We start from the raw sequence: 19,603 nt of genomic DNA, 5'->3' as shown, positions 1-19,603 counted from the left end.
ATATGTAAAATCTAGTCATCATTGTGTACATTTCACAGCCTCGTGAGTGTTTCTGCTGTATCATAATTTAGTTGATGTTAATGTTAAAGTAAATTGAGTTTAAGCCTGATACACACCTCTGTGGTGTGGTTTTTAAAGGCTCTTGGATGTCCATACATGGGTAGTGTTTGGATGTTTGGTTCTGTATCATTCAAACAGATTTATAAAGTATTGGGTTTCAAATGTATTATGCCACTGATGGCTGTACAAACCACTTGTTCCTAAATATAATTTGTTCAGTTTAGAACTTGTTGCTGATAACGTGTAAGGAAAGTGAGTTTGACCCTGAAGTAAACCCCTGTAGTGTGTTATGTATAAGGATGGGTGTGCTGAAGAGCAGTCTTGTTCCTGTTCCTGACTGGCAGTGTGGTTGGGTGTTGGTGGTGATGATGATGATCATGACGATGGTCGGCAGCAGGAATAACTTCCCGGACTCAGCACTTTGTTAAAATGAACTCGGTGGAAAGCATTCGTTTCGACTATCTTTGGCTACTGAAGATGTAGCCTTTCTTCTGATGTACAAATTATATCGAAGAAATCCTTCCTCTAGGCACGGCCGGTCTACGAGAACACTGTTTATTTGGCAGCTCCAGCAACACAAAAGCACCTTACAGATCATTCAGAATGCTATGATCCAGTGTGTGTTCACTGATGTCTCTGCAGAATTGATAACATACCAAAGCTCTTCATACATTCTTGGCACTGTAATGTCGTTTCCCCTATGTGTGTTCGCTGATGATTTCTGAGATTTGAGGAATCATAAAAACTGCTTCCACATTCATTGCAATGAGATGGTTTTTTCCCAGTGTGCGTTCGAATATGTTTTTGTATGTCTGATGACCCACTAAAGCGCTTCACACATTCTCTGCAATGCTATGGTTTTTCTTCTGTGTGTGTGAGCTGATGTATTGTGAAGTTTGAAAACTGACTGAAGCTCTTCACACATTCAGTGCAATGATATGGTTTTTCCCCTGTGTGTGTTCGCAGATGTATTTTGAGGGTTGATAACCGACTGAAGCTCTTCACACATTCACTGCAATGGTATGGTTTTTCTCCTGTGTGTGTTCGCAGATGAGTCCTGAGAGTTGAGGAATCACAAAACATACTTCCACATTCATTGCAATGGTATGGTTTTTCCCCGGTGTGTGTTCGCTGATGTATTTTGAGGTGTGATAACAGACTGAAGCTCTTCTCACATTCAGTGCAATGGTACAGTTTTTCCCCTGTGTGTGTTCGCTGATGTCTTTTGAGGTTTGCTAACTGACTGAAGCTCTTCACACAGTCATTGCAATGGTATGGTTTTTCCCCTGTGTGTGTTCGCTGATGTATTTGGAGTAGTGATAAGCGACTGAAGCTCTTCACACATTCAGTGCAATGGTATGGTTTTCCCCCCATGTGTTGTCGCTGATGATCTTTTAGGAGTGCTAACTGACTAAAGTTCTTCACACATTCATTGCAATTGCATGTTGCTTCTCCTGTGTGTGTTTGCTGATGGCTCTTTAGTAGTGATGATAAACTAAAGCTCTTGCTGCTTGTGTATGATTTCTCTTTCTTGGTTAGTGTCTCTGGGTCAGGTTTAGAATTATTTGCATCCCGTGACTGGGTTTCCTGAGGAGCTAACATGGTTGATAAAGCACTTGTGTCATTCTCACATTCCTTGTATGTGTGTGGTATTTTGGATGGTTGATTTCAGATTTCACAATGAAATACAAGACTCACCAACTACACATATTATAACTGTGGCAAGTAAAGCTTCTTTGTAGGTGGTTATGTCTTTAGCTTGAGGAATGGTTTTGCATGTTTATGAGTGAAGATTAGTCTTCCTTCTGGCCGAAGCAAATTTGGACATTCTCAGAGACCCTCTTTCCTTTGCCCTTAGTTGTCTGGCTCCACTCCCTTAGGCTTTTCTCTTGCTCCTGTGGTTTTGCCAGGAAGAGTTTACAATACACCTAGCATGCTCAATGGTGGGTCTGTCATCATCACAGGAAGCAGAGCAATGCTGCATCCACCTCATACTGAACACATTATCAAAGCTGGTGGTGGAGGCCTGTTAATACAGGAAGTGGTTTGTCAGTGTTGTTGCCTTAATTTTCTAGAGGTTATTTCTTAGTCCTGTTGCGTGGAGGTGCACAGCTCAGACTCTTATATCCACTGAATTGCTCTTGACTGCCTCTTCGAGGATCTATCAGTTTATGTTCAGGTTTCTCAGTCTCTGACTGTGCAGATCTTTTCTTGAATATTGGAGCTCATTTTTTTTACCACTTTTTTCAGACTTGCACGATTACTGTCATTATTCACGTTCATTTGTGCATTCAAGGCTGGTTTCCTATTGGATGAAAAGAGATTTAAAATCACTAAATGGAAATGTAAGAGTATGCAAATACACAATATTTAACTAGTTGTAAAAGACCATTTATGAAAGTTACCAAGAGATATTTCCCCATACACAGATATTTAACTAAATGTTCTACTGAACACATAAATCTTACTTAATTCAGAAAAGGAGTTGATTTTTTAGTGTTCACAGAGTAACTTAGTACAGAAAGAGCACACATGGAGCGCCCACTTGCTAGAAGTACAGCATTACGAAGACGCACTTGGCTAAGATTTCATTTAAACAAGAAGGGATTGTGTAAAAAGACATGGATCAGGATGTGCTGCTGTCACTTCAGTTTCAGGAAGTGTATGACAACAGTAACCCTTTCAAGACTAAATGACAAAGAAAACTCTTCATGAAGTTTATAATAAATGTAATGCTTCAGGAAGTATATAATAAAGCTAACGCTCCAGGAAGTATATAATAAAGGTAAAGCTCCAGGAAGTATATAATAAAGGTAACGCTCTAGGAAGTATATAATAAAGGTAACGCTCTAGGAAGTATATAATAAAGGTAACGCTTCAGGAAGTATATAACAAATGTAGCTCCATTCACACTCTTCCTGACAGTACTTCACAGTTCACACTGGAGCAGCTGAAATTCCAACTCCTGTCTTTACTTTTCTGTTTGTTAAGTTATTTTGCCACATTCCTAGGGATGGTTAAAGCACTTGTTGGAAGATTGCACCATTTATTATAGAGATTCCATCACAACTAGTAATATACCTGCGATATCTCTGCTGCCAATACGTGTCTGCTTTTTATCTTTTTATGCCTTTACCAGGGTATCTACCTGAATGTCTTCCGTTTGGTGCCAGCATGCTTCTCGGTCAGTGGATGGAGCATTGGCAGAATAAGACAAGATGTCCATTGCTTGAGGGGGAGTGCAGCTCTTACACCTCTGGATATTTCTTACATTCAGCTCCCTTATGGCTGTGTACTCGCTCAGCGGGGTTCACCGACAGCTAAAGCAGGGGAGTGACACAATGAACACAGCAGACATCAGGTAATGAAGTAATAGACAAACGCCATGATAGCGTGGAAGGATCAAAAGCATCTTTAGAGAAGCTCGCTGGGGACATAAAAACTGAGGAAGTGCACAGGTAGCTACTTATGAGGTACTAACAGGGGAGGCGAACATGTAGGTACATGCTCCATTTTGGGTCTGTTTCAGGCTTTTACTGAGCTGGGAATTGGGGTGCACTGTATCTTAATCCTGTGGCTGATAAAGGCACTTGCTGCAAGGGTGTTACCACTTTGACCCTTTACAAGAGGGGAGCCGAGCCTTAGACAGCAAAACACCTGAAGGCTGCCTGCCCTGAGGGGAAGATGAGGGTCCGGGTGTCAGAAAATATCAGCAAGGGACATAAAATGATCCTAAGAAACACAGCGGCAGAGAGGCAAAATCGTCAGCCTAGATGGAGAAGAGTTCCGGAACAGTCAGTGATATTGAATCTTTCTAAGGTTAGGAGGCATAGAATTTCATCGGGTCGGAGCTAAGGCATGGAAGGAGAAACCTTTCGTTCTGGCTCTCCTGTGACGAGGGATATGGGCCAGGTTTAGATTGGATGGAGCGTAGCGTTCTGGGGGGCATGTAAAGTTGCATCCAGGCAGCTAGGCTGGTTGCTCCTTAGAGCTCTGTTTTTTTAATTAAGTTTTAAACAGTTGTCGTGCATACATTTTGCCAACGCGGATACAGTTTTTAGATTTGACACAAAAGCCAGTCGACTCTGCCGACAGGGAAATAATTAGCTGAGTGTCATCAGCATACAACACTAGTGAGATATTCAAAAATATTTCACTACCTCTGCCAGAGGTCTGATGTAAATATTAACAAGCATTTACAATGCAAATAGGTCTCGAATTTGTGAGTTAGAGCTATTGACTTTGTGAATGGCAATTATTTTTTACCTACACGTTGTATTTTTAGAGTGAATGTATGTAGTGTGCAAAATCCCTTGGAAAGGTCCTGCACTTCGTAATAAATATATTGAAATAGACTCAAAGTCTGGATTGTGTCAACAATTGCTTGGCAAGTACCTCATGGGTGAAGTGTCGCCACACATGTACACCGTGGTGCTATACTAATGAGAAACTCATTAATAAAAGTAGTGCTTACAGACTAACCAACGGGATCGGAGCATGTGAATCCAAATCCCGGATTCTCTTTCATTTTCTAGACTATTTGACTCACTCTCCTGCGTCTTGGTTATCCCCCAAACACTTGGAGGCAATGAAGTTTGCCAAGGGGATGGGGCCAGGGGGGCTTCGGGGGTACATGAAAATGTATTCTTTGCTTAGATGTCAAAGGTAGCCCGGTGCTATTAGTTAAAAGTGTGCAGATATCATTAAGATTACTTTACTCGCATCTATGAGAAAATCGACATTAATTATACAAAATACCTGAATGCGTGTGATGGAGCGAGATTTTAAAATATATTTATTTTGACTCGCAAAGTTAAACTCCCATAACAAAAGTAATTGTATTAATAAGAATGGAGTGAATATTAGTAATCAACCTAGATTAAAATGCACACATGACATATGGGACTAATATATGAGCTCATATATGTGCTTTATGTTGCAAATGCATGTTCGTGAAAAATAATAAACTAATCTTGTCTATTGTTTTGTCAGAATTAAATGCGGCTGTTTTATTAATGGCATGTGCTTATTTGCGTGTGCTTATGTTTTGTCTTTTCGTCTTTAGGTGGCACAATTCTGTTTGTTGCTAAAATGCTTTGGCTAGGTAACATTTATTAATGGGTTAATAATTAGCAACGGTGGGTGGGTAACAGAACAAATTATATTTCTTTCATTAATCGATGTTTTGTGTTTGTTGTTTTTTTTTAGAGTTTTATATAGCGCGAACTAGACACGAACCGAATCAGGTATCAAAGCGCTTTACATATTTTCCAGTTACGTTACATGAGGACACACTTTCATTTTTTTTTTATGCACGGGGAGATTAAGTGATTTGCCCAGAATCACAGGAGATTTTGGCGTCGTTACCGAGACTCGAACCCAGATCCCCAAGTCCGAGGTCGAGCGCCCTAGCCGTTAGGCCAACTCCTCTCCCCATAATCTTTATACATTAGTTTTACGAATGGGCCTAAGAAAATGGCTGGCAGTGCTACAGACTATGAAAACTTGACCAGAGTGAAGCCTTCACTCATGCGCAGATGAAAGAGCTTTTTTGCTAAACAAACAACGTTTAATGCAGAAACAATTGTGGTCGAGTCGAATGTGTTCTTGGAGTCATAGCCAAGGACAGGAAGCTGTATGGCCTGCCAAGATTAGGAAGTGAAAAGTTTCTCCCTGGTAAAAGTATCTTTCTGAGGAAGCAAAAAGGATGGCGAAACTAAGAACAATAGGGGCTATGATGAGGCCCCGGACTTGGTCAGAAGAGCATGACCTAACTGTGGACTGACATGGCTCAGCCAATTAGAAGTCTGGATTCTCACAAAGAATGTGTGATAAAGATACTTTAGCTAGTCAGAAAAGGTATAAAAACTGACCCTTTTGGAGGGAGGGCGCTTCTCGCTTTCCGATTCCTATTAGGGGTGTCGTGCTGAAGGACTCTTTGGAGCATGTAAGGATCAATAGGGTTAAATGACTTTTTACCTTAAATTCCTTTAGGTGAAGTGAGTTTTAGACAGGGAAAATAGGGCTTAGGTGATGGAAAACTGTTTATTCGTCATTAAACATGCTAATTGATTTTGCTTGAAACTGTCAGTCTATTTTGCTATTCCTTTAATAAAATGCACTTTATTTGAATAAATAGTGAATAAATAAGATTTTTGAAAAGACAAGCTGGTCTTGTTTATTCATGGTCTTGTTACCATCAGCAGATCCATTTGCCTAAGTGACTTAAATAAATGATATGTTTTACAAAAACCATGGTGAATTCATTATACTGCAGTTGTATATAAATGTGTATATATTTTGTGAATAGGTTTTATTAATTAGGTCACATGATTCAGTTGCCTAAAAATATGTCCCGTTAGTTTATAGGCTTTTTCGAGTGTTATATGATTAATGGTGAGTATTGTGGAGTTGGGTAGCGTTGCTATGACATATTTTCTATAGCGGCGCTGGATCAAATCTCTGGTAGCAGAGTCCGGTTGCTATGGTAACTGACATGTGACATGGTAATTACATAGGATCCATGACTAAAACATGTTAAGTTTGTCAAAATTGTTATATGTTGTCGAAAGGTTTTTTCCAGCAGTGTGAAAATTCCTAGTTGTGCCGGCATATGAGTGGTGTGACAAGTGAAGTTGCACAGAGCATTTGTTCTGTTACAAAATAGTGGTATTGTTATCACTAGTGTTGTGGACGTACAGCACAAGTTTAAGGATATTTCAGGTATGCTAGGTAGAATATATAGTGAGGATTGTCTATGAAATCGTAGCTTTCGAGTATAGGGACTAGGAGCCTGTTTTAAAACTCACTGCGAAAAGAGTAGTAGAATTTATCCAAACTTGAGTGAAAGGTAAAGTAACGTCGTTTATTTTACTGATGAATGTGGATTTCTATGGTTGGTTAAAGTCCTACCAGGATTTCATGTATGTATGGTTAGGGAAACTTTCCGTTTGAAAGTGCGTAAATGATTTTGTAATTCCGTTCGAGTCAAACTTTGAATTGTTACTTAATGTGCATTCAGAGGGAAACAAATTTGTTATTACCTGTTAGAAGGGTAGAGTAAAGCTTACTTTATCAACGAATTAATATTCTGTGAGAGTAGCGTTGTCTATTCCACGCAAAGAATACTTGAATGACTGTAAAAGCTATCACTTTATTTTAGCGAAACAGACAAATGGTTTGTTTTTCTGTTGTTATTAACTGAAATTCATTGAAAAAGTGTTCTTAAAATGGCGCTGTCAAAAGATTTTGTAAAGGAGGGGTGAGCTCTAGGAGCGAGAGACGAGAAGCTGCAGCGGCAGTGTACGTCACAGGGTCCACGCTGTAATTGGCTAACATACGTCACAGCTAGCGCGCTGATTGGTTCATGTGACTGAGTCAAGCTGTAAGCTGATTGGCTTATCCTGAAAGCAGCAATTCTATTGGTTGAGCAAGGTGGTGACGTAGCTTAACCTGATTGGCTTGTTGGTAAGTTTCGCGCACGGATTGGCTGGTTTGGCGGAACAACCAGGAAACATTTACGATCATTTTGAATTAAGCGGATTTGAATAAAAACATGACTTATTATTATAGAAAAGAAGAAAAGAAGCTTACACGGCTTAAAAAATTTAAAAATATATTTTCACCTGATAAGAAAATTGAAACGCGAGGTGGAAAATTACTTCATAAGTACAAAACACCTGCAGCCTATATGGAAGGTGAATATGGTTATCATACTTGCCTTTGGTTTGATAATTGGATGGATTATACCAAATATGATGGTGTGTTAGCATGGCCAAAAGATGGTTCATTTAATATGAGGGTTTTGAAAAATTTGAGAGAAAAAATGATGGCTCTTGTGCCGAAGCCTAGATCTACACAATTTGACGCTTTAGTTGAATGGGAGGATGAGATGTCTGAACTTCAACGGGAAGCAACCAGAGGTGTGTCAAGAGGTCCAAAATCAAATACTAATAGAGAAACGCATGTGGACAGAATATGTCGATGGAGACAGGCAGACATGTGTGATGGTTTATACCCAGTAAGAGTGATGGTTACTGAAATACCGGGTCAAAAGAATACCCAAAAGAAAAATAATATTGAAGAAAGTGAATTAGAAGATCCAGTTTTAGAAGAGATTTATATTACAAATCAGAAACAGACTCCTTTTAAACCAGCTTGTTCATGGTCTACCCCAATGGTTTCTACAGGAACCACTCCAAGTGCACCTCCACTTAATGAGGAATCACCCAGATTATACCCGAATAATTCTGAAACTCCTGAAACTCCCGAAAGAGTAGAAACAAGAACTAATTCTAGTGCATATGGTGAAAATAGAAATTTCCCTGAAACTCCAGTTTTGAGAAATGAGATTCAAAGAAATGTATTGAGATTAGAAAGAAGTAAAGAAATACCAGATACTTCAGAATACTTCCGATCGAAAGAAGAATTAGTAGAGCAATTAACTAAAAGTATGGAAGCAGTAACGGTTCCAATAACGATTGGTCCAGTTCACCCAGTTTTTGGTCAAAGAGAAATGGGACATTCAGCTTTAAATATTCCATTAAATGCAGAAATTCAGAAAGTGGCTGAAAATTTTTATTCAGATTTAACTGAAATACATCGAGAGAAAACAATAATGCCTGATTTAACTTTTAATCAAAGTTCATCATGCAGAACTCCAGCAGGTGCAGAGTCTGATACTGAAACCCCAGAAAAGAGTGTTGAGAAAACAGATTCAACCCCAAAGCTTGATGTTGCGAGACTAAAAGCAGATTTGGAGGAATTAATTATTGGCACAATTGGACCTGACAATTTAAAGCATTATCAAGATGATGAATTGTTATTCATTTGCAAAAGTGTACAGTGGAAAACGAAAAATAAATATGAACAGTTAGAAGAATTGGCTGCAGAATTAGAGATTGATTTGAGCAAACAGAAAAATTTAGGAAAACATTACAGATTAGAGTTTTCTGAAAAAGACATTGAGAACTTTAATTCAATGGGAAGAATTTTGCATATAAAAGATTTGATTGTGTACATAAAAAGATTGGGATATTTAAGCAAATGGAGGGTGAAATGGACAAAGAAAAGAGAGGAAGAAAGGAGAGCAAGGGGCATGGTGGCTAATCAGTACCCAATGAGAGAAATAGCAGGAGGTGGTTATGTGCATGTTCCTTGGTCAAGACAAGACATTTTGTTGTTCACAAATGATTTCCCTCGGCTGAGAGAAAAGCCCATAGAATGGTATCGACAGGTGGACAGATTCATAAAAGTCTCAAAAGTTCTGTGGATTGATCTTGATGGATTCTTTGACATTGTTGTCCCGTCAGATCTTTGGACAGAATGTAAAATTGCTCTAAGTTGGCCAAAAGTAGAACCTACTCGAGATACTATAACAGGTGCACCATCATCAGAAGTCATGGGACTGTATGACAAAGTAATTTACTGGTTGAAAAAGAAGATTCCCCCGAAAGAAGTTGATTGGGTTAAAATAGACAGAACAAATCAGGAGCCGAAAGAATCAGTACATTCATTCTATGAAAGATTATTGTTGGTTTTTAAGCAGTACAGTGGCTATGAAAAATTAAGTGAAAAGGACATGAGCCATTTTATATACAGATTTGTTTATAGTTTGAGACCTGAAATTGGTGATAGGATTAGAAATGGAATTGTAGGCTGACAATCACTCTCAGTTGATGACATACTGAGAAAAGCTAAATACTGCAGTGATGAGATAGATGCCAAACAGAAAAAGCTGAAAGAAAAGGCAATGTGGGCACAGGTGAAAGTAGCTGAACAGCAAATTGCAAATTTGGAAAACAAAAATGTCAATGTTAATCAGAATCAGGGTCAAGGAAAATTTAAGGGTAATTTTAATAAACCAAAATTCAATGTTAATATTGAAGAGCTGAAACAAAAGCTGCCTTGTTTTAATTGCGGCGAAATTGGACACTGGAAGCGTGAATGTAAAAATCCGCCCAGAAATGTAAAAAATGCATCATTAAATCCACAGATGCAGAATGATGTAAATCTGCAGCAACAGCTACAGCGACAGTTAAATGAGCTAAATCTGCAGCAACAGCTACAGCGACAGCTAGTGAATCAGCAGAGTCAGATTCCACAACCGCCACTTCCAAACTATGGTCAGAGGTACAATTCGGAAACAGGATTCTGCGGAGGTGATCAGGTAATCAGACCGCAAAGAGTGAATGTGCCAAATGTTTCTCAACAAGTTTTAATGACAGAAAATGGTAGAAGTGATTCTGAGGATTACTTATGACGGTGCCTGAGAGAGGGGGAAGAGTGTGTGCTTGGAGCCACTCTTGAGGTTGGCCAGTCTGGTCCATTTGTAAATGGTAAAGTGAATGATGTAGAAATCACTTTACTTGTGGACACTGGTGCTACCCGTTCTACTGTTAGATCAGTGGAAATAGAAAACCTGCCTCTCTCTGGTGAAAGCATCCATGTAGTTGGTGTAGCTATTCAACAAATTAAAACAGATTTGACTGAGCCTGTTAAGGTAGAAATTGGCAAATTTAAAGACAAACACAGATTTGTAGTTTGCAATAGCAGTCCGGTAAACTTGCTAGGAAGGGACATACTTTGCAAGATGAACTGCAAAATATACTGCTCACCGGAGGGTATTGAGCTTCAAACTCTAGAAGAAGATGGGCTGTACAAATTAACAATGTTAATGGTTGAAGCAGAGGAAAGTAAATTATTTCCTGCATTTGATAAAGACAATTTATCTGAAGAATTGAAAAAGACAGTCAAAGCTGAAATTTGGGATTTGTCAGGAAGTGAGATGGGTTTAATGAAAAATGTAGACCCAGTTAAAATCACAGTGAAACAGGGAATAGATTTTCCAAACATTCCTCAGTACAAAATGAAAGCAGAAACAATTGAAGGTGTCATTCCTGTAATTGACAATTTCATAAAGCAAGGTGTTCTAAAAGAAATTGGAAGCAGTCCTTGTAATTCACCGATTATGGGGATCAAAAAGCCAAACGGAACTTACAGGATAGTTCAGGACCTGAGAAAGGTTAACCAAATAGTTGTTCCATGTTGCCCAGTTGTTCCAAACCCAGCAGTGATTCTTTACCAGATTCCGCATGATACAGAATGGTATACAGTCATTGACCTTTGCAATGCGTTCTTTACTTTTCCATTGCATCCAGACAGTTAGCAAATTTTTGCGTTCCGGTTCCAAGATCGCATATTAGCATGGTGTCGTATCCCTCAAGGGTATACAGAGAGTAAATCTATCTTTAATCAATTGTTAAAGAAATCTTTGGAGAATCTAGAGTTACCTGGAACATCGACATTGGTCCAGTACATAGATGACCTCCTTGTTGTAGCAAAAACAATAGATAACTGTGTCACAGATACTATTACTCTTTTGAATCACCTAGCAGATGAGGGACATAAAGTATCACCAGCAAAATTACAGTTTTGCAAACAAGAAGTAAAATACCTTGGTCACAGAATTGCAAAAGGAATTAGACAAGTGACAATTAAAAGAATAAAAATGATTCAGGGAATGCAACCTCCAAAAACACAGAGACAGGTCAGAATGTTTCTAGGAATGGTTGGTTACTGTCGCCAATGGATTAGTGGATTGTCAGTAATTGCAAAACCACTGCAGAGACTAACAAAAGCAGACATAAAAGACTCAATTGTTCTCACAGAAATTGAGATGGAAGCTTTCGAAAAACTAAAAAGAAGCTTGTGTGAAGCTCCAGCTCTAGGCATGCCAGATTATGAAAAAGATTTTGAGCTATACTGCAGTGAGAGGGAAGGATGTGCATTGTCAGTTCTAATTCAGAGACATGGGAAACTGAGAAAGCCAATAGCATACTTCTCAGCGGTACTTGATCCTGTTGCAAAAGCATTATCAGGCTGCTTAAAAGCAGTAGCTGCAACTAGTGTGAGCCTTGAGCATAAGTGAGGGAATTATAATGGGATTTCCTGTAAAAGTCTATGTACTACATTCTGTTGAAATTCTCCTTACCAGAAGTAAAACACAGCATTTGACAAGTAACTGACTTACTAAATACGAGAAGGTTATTCTGGGATCAGATAATGTCTTGATAGCAAGGTGTGTGAATTTAAATCCTTCCACATTGTTGCCTGATGGTACTGTTACAGAAATCAGAAATGAAAATGACATCGATCATGAGTGCTTGGATGTTTTGGAATATTGCACCAAGCCTAGGCAGGACATTAAAGATGTTCCTTTGCCTGTGTCAGATTTTGTTTACTTTGTTGATGGTTCTTGCCTGAGAACAGAAGAGGGTTTTCTGAGAGCAGCATATTCTGTCTGCACAGTTGCTAGTGTGGTCGAAGCATCATGTCTCGAAGGAATTCATTCAGCTCAAGTAGCAGAATTGATTGCTTTGATTCGTGCTTGTGAAAGAGCAAAGGAGTTAAAAATCACCATAGCGACTGACAGCCAATACGGATACGGAGTTGTTCATGATTATGGTCAGCTCTGGTCTCAAAGGGGTTATTTAACCTCTGCAGGAACACCCATCAGAAATACAAAATTGATCAAGAGATTGATTGATGGCATTCAGTTACCAGAAAAGATTGCTGTCGTGAAATGTGTAGCTCACAAAAAAGGCGAAGATTTTATCACAAAAGGAAATGCATATGCAGACGAGATTGCCAGGTACTGTGCGAAAAACAATTGCTCAATTAATCGGGAAAAGGATGATGAACATGTTCTGAGTTCACTTGTGCTAACATCTGTGGTTGAAACATGGCAGGGAGTAAAAGATTTACAAGATGAGGCAAGTGATGAGGAAAAAGATACATGGTTAAAAGCAGGTTGCAGACAGCGAGGAGAAGATGAGATTTGGGTATACAAAGACGACAGACCAGTTTTACCAAATAGCATGATTGCTGACATGGCTAGAATGTATCATGGTCCAGGACATATTGGAAGAGATTCCATGATTAGACTATTCAGACAGACTTGGTATAACCCAAAGTTCAGAATAATTGCAGAATCTTTTTGCCAAAGGTGCTTGGTTTGCCAACAAATGAACCCCAACAGAAAAACAGTTGTGAGCATGGGAACCATAGGACGGGAGGGTGATCCTTTCACTAGGTTACAAATGGATTTAATTGACATGCCACTCCACAACAAGCTACGTTATGTCCTTGTGATAATCTGTTTGTTTTCAAGGTGGGTTGAAGCGTTCCCTACACGTCACAATGATTCAGTTACTGTTGCAAAATTACTTTTACGGGAGATCATACCTAGGAACGGTTTTCCTGTGACTGTGGAAACTGATCGTGGAACACATTTTGAAAACAGACTATTACAAATGATTTGTGAAGCCTTAAACATAAAACAGAAATTACACTGTGCTTACAGACCAGAAGCATCAGGTGTTGTTGAGCAAGTGAATGCAACGATTAAAAATAGGATAGGCAAAATGTGTCTAGCTACAGGTATGAAGTGGACTGACGCACTTCCACTTATTTTGATGTCTCTGAGAAGTACCCCTGATAAAAAGACAGGTCTAAGCCCACATGACATTGTTATGGGCAGAGTCATGAGACAGGCATTTATACCAGTAGGGAAACTGATGAGTATAAATGATAGCGTCATTTTGGAATACTGCAGGAACCTTTCTGACGTCGTGACTTCCGTGTTCCATCAGGTGGGAACTGAAGTGCTAACAAGAGAAAAAGAGCAAGCACATGATCTGTTACCAGGAGACTGGGTGAGGACAAAAGTTCACCGAAGAAGAAACTGTCTGGTACCCAGGTGGCAGAAAGCAAGGCAAGTAATTTTGTCACAACAAATGCAGTGAAGTGTAAGGGTTTGAAGAGGTGGATTCATGCAAACCACACCATTCGTGTACCTCCACCTGAAAATCCTGACGAAGGTGACACCACTACTGATTCAGATTCTGAAGAAGAGCCTGAGAGAACTCCAGATCCAGAAGATCGACAAGAAAGTCGACATCTGGAAAGTTCAAATGCAAATGAAGCATTGAATGAAAAAGATTTGAAAATTGTGATACTAGACTCTGAAAATGATGAAGATGTGCTAGAAAAAGAAGCAGAAAAAGAGTCTGATCAAATTGTGATTCAAGACCAGGAGAGTATTGAAAAGCAGAAAAGAAGCTCTGAAAGCAGGAACAGGAAATCTGAAACTGGGAAGTTGGAGGTAATTGAAGAAGAAAAAGAAGACAAATTACCAAGTACCAGCTATAAGGATGATGTTCCTAACGGAGTGAAGCTGCCGAGTAAAGAAAGTCCTAAGTACAAATTTCAAGTATCAGATACAGAGTCTGAAGAGAGTGATGAAGATTCTGATATAAGAAAATTCAGAAAAAGAGCTTGGAGAGCAGAGTGTAATGTGTCTGAGCCAAAGAAGAAATTACCAAGAAAAGGTGATAACTGGCCAAAAGAAAATGAAGGCCTGAAATTCAAATTGGTAAACAGATCAAAGGAACAAGTACATGAGATATCAAGTCAAAAAGGTGAACCTGAAAAGAAAAGTGAATCAGGAAAGAAAATAGAAGTCATTAGTAGTAGGGCAAAGAGAGTTGTGAAACCAAACCAGAAGTACAAGTCCCCTGAATGGACTTACATCATCATTCCACCTGTGGTGGAAGTGAACAGCAGTAGTCAGGAGGAGATAGATGACAATAGTGACAACGATTGAAGTGTTTTCTGGTAAAATTTGAGGTTTTTGTTTTGGCATAAGGCTGAAGAAATTGCGTTAGGTGACACAAGGTCGAAGAAATTGTGTTAGCTGAAAAACACATTGATGTAAGACGCTAGGTCGGAGAAAAGCTGTTAGAAGGTGGGGTTTTCTTGAAAAAAAAGAAAAAAAAGTTAAAATAGGGGGGTGTTAGAAATTAGAAATTTTATAAATTTTAATTTTTTTGTTTTTGTTTTCTTTGTAAGACTTTTGTTATTGGAGTGAAAATGCCTTACACTTTTACTAATACCAATTCAAGATGTTCCCATTTTTAAGAGATGCTGTAAAATGTCTTTGATTTGTGTGGTCCTAATAATCCTGCTTTGGTTAGTTTTAGCTGTCATTTTCCCTTTTGGAATTGACAAGGAAATTTACAAGGCAAATATGACAAGTAAAGCTTCAGTTAAACAAGATAAACATGTTGCAACAGGCAAAACTAACAGAGTTATTGATCACAAACCAGAGATCCATCAAGATAGATCTGTTGGTGATTTTTCTAGCAATACTTTTTCAAGGCTTCTGGCTGAGTATGTAAAGGTCATGGAAGTCAAAGACTGTTACATCTGTGTACAATTGCCTGCTTCTGTTTCGGAGGGAGTAACCTACAACATGCTTCCTCTTACTTATGGCATAACCTGCAGTGTGATAGCTAGCTTATTTTATCAGACTGGTCGTTTAGAATATTACTATTCGAACCATGACGAGATTTTTGCAAACCTGAAAATTGAGAAAAGCTTAAATAAGCACAAACAAGCTAAACAGATGAGGGAATTTTTCATTGTAACAAATGAACTCACCTACGAGTATGCTTTTAAGAACAATTTGACATGTAAATTGAGAACTGACGAACAATATTTCCTGAATTTAGTTGAGGAGAGAAGAGCAATTTATAAAAGAAATGAGATGCTCAAGCCGACCAAATCTAAATTCTGGCAGTTAGAGGATGAAAAGCTTAATGGTAAATCTTTTGAAAATGTTGCTATTCACATAGACAAACCAATTAGTGGTAAATTTTGTATCAGGAGAGATAATACATTGTTCGACAATTATTTTGTGGGTGCAAGTCACTGTGAAGACACTTATCAAATCATGGGGGGTTGGGGATTCAAAGGTGTCAAGGATCCAATTTGTGGAGACAAAGCTTACTACAACCTCCCAGACCACTGGTATGGGACATGTTTTGTTGGACTAGTTTTTCCAAAAATATTCCATGTTGACAGAAATGCAGAAGGTTCATTTGAGATCAGCAATCATCTGAATAGATTTAAAAGAGAAAGTTTCTCAGAAATTTTGGGAGACATCTTTGAAGCAGTAATACCTTTAGTGGGTATAACCCTGAATGCAGGTAGAATCAGAAAATTGTCCACAATTGTTGACAGGTTGTCAACTGATACAGCTAGTGGCTTTCAATTAGTGGATACTGAGCTCATTGCTATACGGTCTACGGTAATGCAGAATCGTCTTTCTCTAGACATTCTGCTAGCAAAAGAGGGAGGAGTTTGTGGCATTTTACATGTCCAACATTGCTGCACCTATATCCCTGATAAGAGTCAGAGTATTGAGATGTACATTAAAAACATCACTGAGTTGCAATCTGAAATTGTACCCTTAGAAGAGGAAGATTTCTCAGAACGTTTGAGCAAAAGATTTGCAGCAATCAAAACCTGGTTTAAAAAGATTGGTGGGTCAATTCTTGGCAAAATACTGACACCTTTATTAGTTATAGTCTTTGTGATACTGTTGTTGAAGATCAGTTGCATGCTACACAAGAGAAAGAAATACCTGAGGGAAAAGAAGAGAACGTATAAGCTCAGAAAGGAACAGGAGAGAGGAATAGAACTGGAAGAGTTTCATAGAACTCAATATGAGAGTTGCAGACAAACAGCTGAGACAAGACTTTAGAAATACTAACACAGTGAAAATTGAAACATGTTCTTCAATGGGATAAAATGTTGCCAAATTTTTGGGTGTAGTTTGGTGATTTTGAAATCACCAGATGAGGGAGTTGATGGAGCGAAATTTTAAAATATATTTATTTTGACTCGCAAAGTTAAACTCCCATAACAAAAGTAATTGTATTAATAAGAATGGAGTGAATATTACTAATCAACCTAGATTAAAATGCACACATGACATATGGGACTAATATATGTGCTCATATATGTGCTTTATGTTGCAAATACATGTTCGTGAAAAATAATAAACTAATCTTGTCTATTGTTTTGTCAGAATAAAATGCGGCTGTGTTATTAATGGCATGTGCTTATTTGCGTGTGCTAATGTTTTGTCTTTTCGTCTTTATGTGGCACAATTCTGTTTGTTGCTAAAATGCTTTGGCTAGGTAACATTTATTAATGGGTTAATAATTAGCAAAGGTGGGTGGGTAACAGAACGAATTCTATTTCTTTCATTAATCGATGTTTTGTGTTTGTTTATACATTAGTTTTATGAATGGGCCTAAGAAAATGGCTGGCAGTGCTACAGACTATGAAAACTTGACCAGAGTGAAGCCTTCACTCATGCGCAGATGAAAGAGCTTTTTTGCTGAACAAACAACGTTTAATGCAGAAACAATTGTGGTCGAGTCGAATGTGTTCTTGGAGTCATAGCCAAGGACAGGAAGCTGTATGGCCTGCCAAGATTAGGAAGTGAAAAGTTTCTCCCCGGTAAAAGTATCTTTCTGGGGAAGCAAAAAGGATGGTGAAACTAAGAACAATAAGGGCTATGATGAGGCTCCGGACTTGTTTAGAAGCGCATGACCTAACTGTGGACTGACATGGCTCAGCCAATTAGAAGTTTGGATTCTCATAAATAATGTGTGATAAAGATACTTTAGCTAGTCAGAAAAGGTATAAAAACTGACCCATTTGGAGGGAGGGTGCTTCTCGCTTTCCGATTCCTGTTAGACGTGTCGTGCTGAAGGACTCTTTGGAGCACGTAAGGATCAATAGGGTTAAATTACTTTTTACCTTAAATTTCTTTAGGTGAAGTGAGTTTTAGACAGGGAAAATGGGGCTTAGGTGATGGAAAACTGTTTATTCTTCATTAAACATGCTAATTGATTTTGCTTGAAAATGTCAGTCTATTTTGCTATTCCTTTAATGAAATGCACTTTCTTTGAATAAATAGTTAATAAATAAGATTTTTGAAAAGACAAGCTGGTCTTGTTATTTCATGGTCTTGTTACCATCAGCAGATTCATTTGCCTAAGTGACTTAATTAAATTATAAGTTTTACAAAAACCATGGTGAATTCAATTCAATTTCAATTTCAAAGCTTTATTTCGACATCAGTCATAAAAGCACTTCCTCCCTAATACTATACATAAAAAAGGCTAATCTATCTACACAGTGTTAAAACAAGAATTATACAGTTATAGGTCGAATACAAAAGCTTTTAACAGAATTTAACCCATCATTAATTACTCATAGTTAAAAAAACTTTACGGATAAAAACTACAAATTTTCACAGCGTTTTTCCTAGCAAGGTACGTGTTCGGATGGCCCAGGCCCAGCCCAGGAACTTTGCGACTGCAATTGCAAATAATGGAGAACAATCAGTTTCCAGTATTCTAAGAGCTGTCACTTGGCTCCTAGTCCCCATATTAAGGCAAAGAGGTCTTATCCATTTATGCCTTGGATTTACATATAAGGGACAGCAAAACAATATGTGGGAGACGTGCTCAGGTTTATCTTTGCAAAGGTAACAATGTTCATCCCATGTTGTAGACCATTTCTTTTTAAACATATTTACTGGGAGAGATCCAACTCTAAATTGGAAATACAGTTTCCTGTCGTATGGTTTCTCAATCAAATCCCAGTAGACTTCACACGATGGAATCATTTTTAAATCCAAAAAGCGTCTCGACAACGTACAGTTATTACCGTTTGCAAAAATTCTATAGTTCGTCATCTCCCAATACAGCCGTTTTAACTCAATCTTTGAGGGAAAACAGGACACGTCAGGATTACCCCATAGGTGATCTAGATTTAACTCTGACAATAACCCTCGTAGATCCTTTATCCAAGCTATTTTATGGAACTCATCGAGCATGACAACATCTAGCAACGCTGTTGCGTAATGGGCTATCTCCGGGGTTACCATTAGCCGTCTCCAATATAGCAACGGGCGCAACTTTGCTATATCCCCAATATTCTTCCTACCAAGATCCAATTTTAGAGGTACAGTAGGGGTACTTTGCGGTACTCCCACCAGTCCCCTAAGGAACTTGTTTTCTATTGTAGTCAAGTTTGCTAGGTTGCCAAAACCCCATAATTCTGAGCCATATAAACTGGCGCTGATGGCTTTCATTTGATATATCTCAAGCACACAATTTATTGGTTTTGTTAGAGAAGCTTTGTGTTTTAATAATAATGCTCCTGTTATTTGGCTGAACTTTAGGGCTGCAGTGTCTAAATGGGACTTCCATTTCATGTTCCCCTGGAGTTTTATTCCCAAGTAGGTAAAGGCATCTACTTGTTCAAGAGGTGTACTTTTGTAGGTAATAACCCCCCTGAATGTTGTTCGACAGTTCATGGACATAAACTTTGTTTTACTGGTATTTAATTCTAGGCCTCGCAAATCGCAAAACTCCCCAAAAGCATTGACCGCCTTTTGAAGGCCGCTTGGGGTGCGAGATAATATCAGCGTGTCATCCGCAAACATAAGAACGGGGACACGCGATCCAGCGATTATTGGGGCATCAGAAGGGGACTTTTTCAAAAAATCTACTATTCCATTTATATATATTGAAAATAATGTGGGCGCCAGGACGCAGCCTTGTCTCACCCCACGCTCTACCGGGAAGGACTCAGTTACTTCTCCCTGCGACCCCCATCT

General features: G+C 38.7%; 1 protein-coding gene across 6 annotated transcripts in view; it reads right to left on the bottom strand.

The window, feature by feature from the left end:
- Positions 1-19,603, bottom strand: part of LOC144824639 (uncharacterized) — a 120,222-nt gene that overhangs the window by 50 nt on the left and 100,569 nt on the right. For 3 of the 6 annotated variants that reach the window (XM_078683853.1, XM_078683808.1, XM_078683893.1), the window contains 2 exons: positions 3,209-3,380; positions 1-2,365 (listed from right to left, as the gene is read on the bottom strand). The exon at positions 1-2,365 is cut by the window's left edge and continues 50 nt beyond it. In XM_078683853.1, coding sequence (XP_078539979.1) covers positions 913-1,662 — 750 coding nt within the window. In that variant the 5' untranslated portion in view covers positions 1,663-2,365; positions 3,209-3,380 and the 3' untranslated portion in view covers positions 1-912. The remainder of the gene's footprint in view (positions 2,366-3,208; positions 3,381-19,603) is intronic. The other 3 variants (XM_078683756.1, XM_078683708.1, XM_078683936.1) reach the window with 1 other exon arrangement.

Source organism: Lissotriton helveticus, chromosome 1_1 (genome assembly GCF_964261635.1).
Source record: "Lissotriton helveticus chromosome 1_1, aLisHel1.1, whole genome shotgun sequence".
Taxonomy (NCBI): Eukaryota; Metazoa; Chordata; class Amphibia; order Caudata; family Salamandridae; genus Lissotriton; species Lissotriton helveticus.
The sequence above is the reverse complement of the archived record's forward strand: the minus strand, read 5'-3'. Positions and strand labels throughout refer to the sequence as shown.